This window comes from Sinocyclocheilus rhinocerous, unplaced genomic scaffold (assembly GCF_001515625.1).
Source record: "Sinocyclocheilus rhinocerous isolate Xijiao unplaced genomic scaffold, SAMN03320098_v1.1 C36650932, whole genome shotgun sequence".
In the NCBI taxonomy this organism is placed as follows: Eukaryota; Metazoa; Chordata; class Actinopteri; order Cypriniformes; family Cyprinidae; genus Sinocyclocheilus; species Sinocyclocheilus rhinocerous.
The window spans coordinates 1-1451 of record NW_015784416.1 but is presented as its reverse complement, the minus strand read 5'-3'; the positions used below and the strand labels follow the sequence as shown (position 1 = coordinate 1451).

General features: G+C 57.1%; 1 protein-coding gene across 1 annotated transcript; it reads right to left on the bottom strand.

Moving 5' to 3' along the window:
* Positions 1-8: 8 nt before the first annotated feature.
* Positions 9-1446, bottom strand: pigm (phosphatidylinositol glycan anchor biosynthesis, class M; the record flags this gene model as incomplete). The annotated part of the gene is made up of 4 exons (XM_016547793.1): positions 9-178; positions 256-357; positions 445-703; positions 953-1446. Coding segments are annotated over 4 exons (1020 nt in total), but the record flags the coding sequence as incomplete, so codon positions are not given.
* Positions 1447-1451: the final 5 nt, after the last annotated feature.

The window sequence follows — 1451 nt, the reverse complement described above, 5'->3', positions numbered from 1 at the left end:
TCACAGGCGTCTGTCAGTCTGTCTTCTTCAGCTGGGCCTCTGCGGGTCTGTAATGGGAGATTATTTGTCCCAGTATGAGAGAGTTTATGAGCAGAAACAGCAGCCCGGCGATCCAGATGAGAGCGAAAGTGTTCCAGCCCTCGAACTCCAGATAATACGCCGGCGACAGCCACAGCGCCTGCGAACACGACAGACGGCTGCCCAAACCACAGACTCACGCTGTTAGCAACACAAGACGAGGAATATTCATCTCACCTGTCCCACAAACCACAGCAGCAGCAGCCCGAGGCCTCGTCTCAAACCCAGCGTCAGTCGAGGCAACACCAGCGGCAGCAGACACAGATACCACAGAAAATACTGCAGAGAGAAGCACAGCAGCAGACGGTCAGCAGAGGCTTCAGACGCCGTCAGAAACAGCTGAGAGCCGCGTGCGTGCCTGCGCACCTGTGAAGTGCAGACTTTGTTGAAGCTGACGAAGACGGCGGTGTGGATGAAGCAGCAGAAGGGCAGGTCGCGGCGGAAGGCCAGCGAGGACAGCAGCAGCAGCAGCATCTGCGGCAGAAAGCAGACGAGCGCCAGAGCGCCGCTCCAGTGATGCTCCGCCGTCACATACAGCATGTAGAAGTACGGAGAGAAGTTGTGACGGATGTCTCTGCGCGTCAGGTGATACAGATAAGACTCCTGCAGGAAATCCCAGCCGTACCTTCAACACACAAGAAACAACAGACACCTGCTCGTTCTGGACTACCGTTCTCCACGTGTCTCAGTAATAGTGCAGTGATGCTAACCCTAACTCAGATGCACGTCTGAGACACAAGATCTGCATCATGGCATGCTTTTAAACACGGATGAAGGAGGAACTTGATGAGAATTCACGATCGTGACAGTAAACTAATTTCCTACAGAACTAGTGTGGAGCGTTTGGCCGGAAGCTCGAGTCTGAAGGACTTACATGCAGTAGAAGATGAGGTTCAGAGCGAAGAACACTGATCCAGAAACAGCTGCAAACTGCAGCAGATCCCTGCTGACGCACCGGATCAGGTTCTGGATCAGTCCTCGGCCGCGGGCCGGTGCTCCGGTCAGGGACAGAGCGATGGGCAGAGCATAAGTGACCGGGTAGATCTTCATGTGGACGGCCAGCCCGAACAGCAGCGCTGCAGACAGCCGTCTCCTGGACTCCAGACACAGCAGCGAGGACAGAACCAGCGCCGCCAGCAGAGACTCGGCGCTCCCGCGGGTGGACACAGCTACGGTCAGCGGGTTAAACAGCCACAGACCGCAGAGAACCCTCGCCGAGCTCCGGGTCGAGCCGCGCAGAACCAGCAGCCTGAAGAGCAGCAGAGCGGACAGAAGATCACAGCCCACGAACAGCAGCTTCCCGCAGTGAACCCAGCTCAGCAGAACCCCCGGAACCAGAACCAGGGCCAGCAGAGGAGTGTAGCGGTACGTGG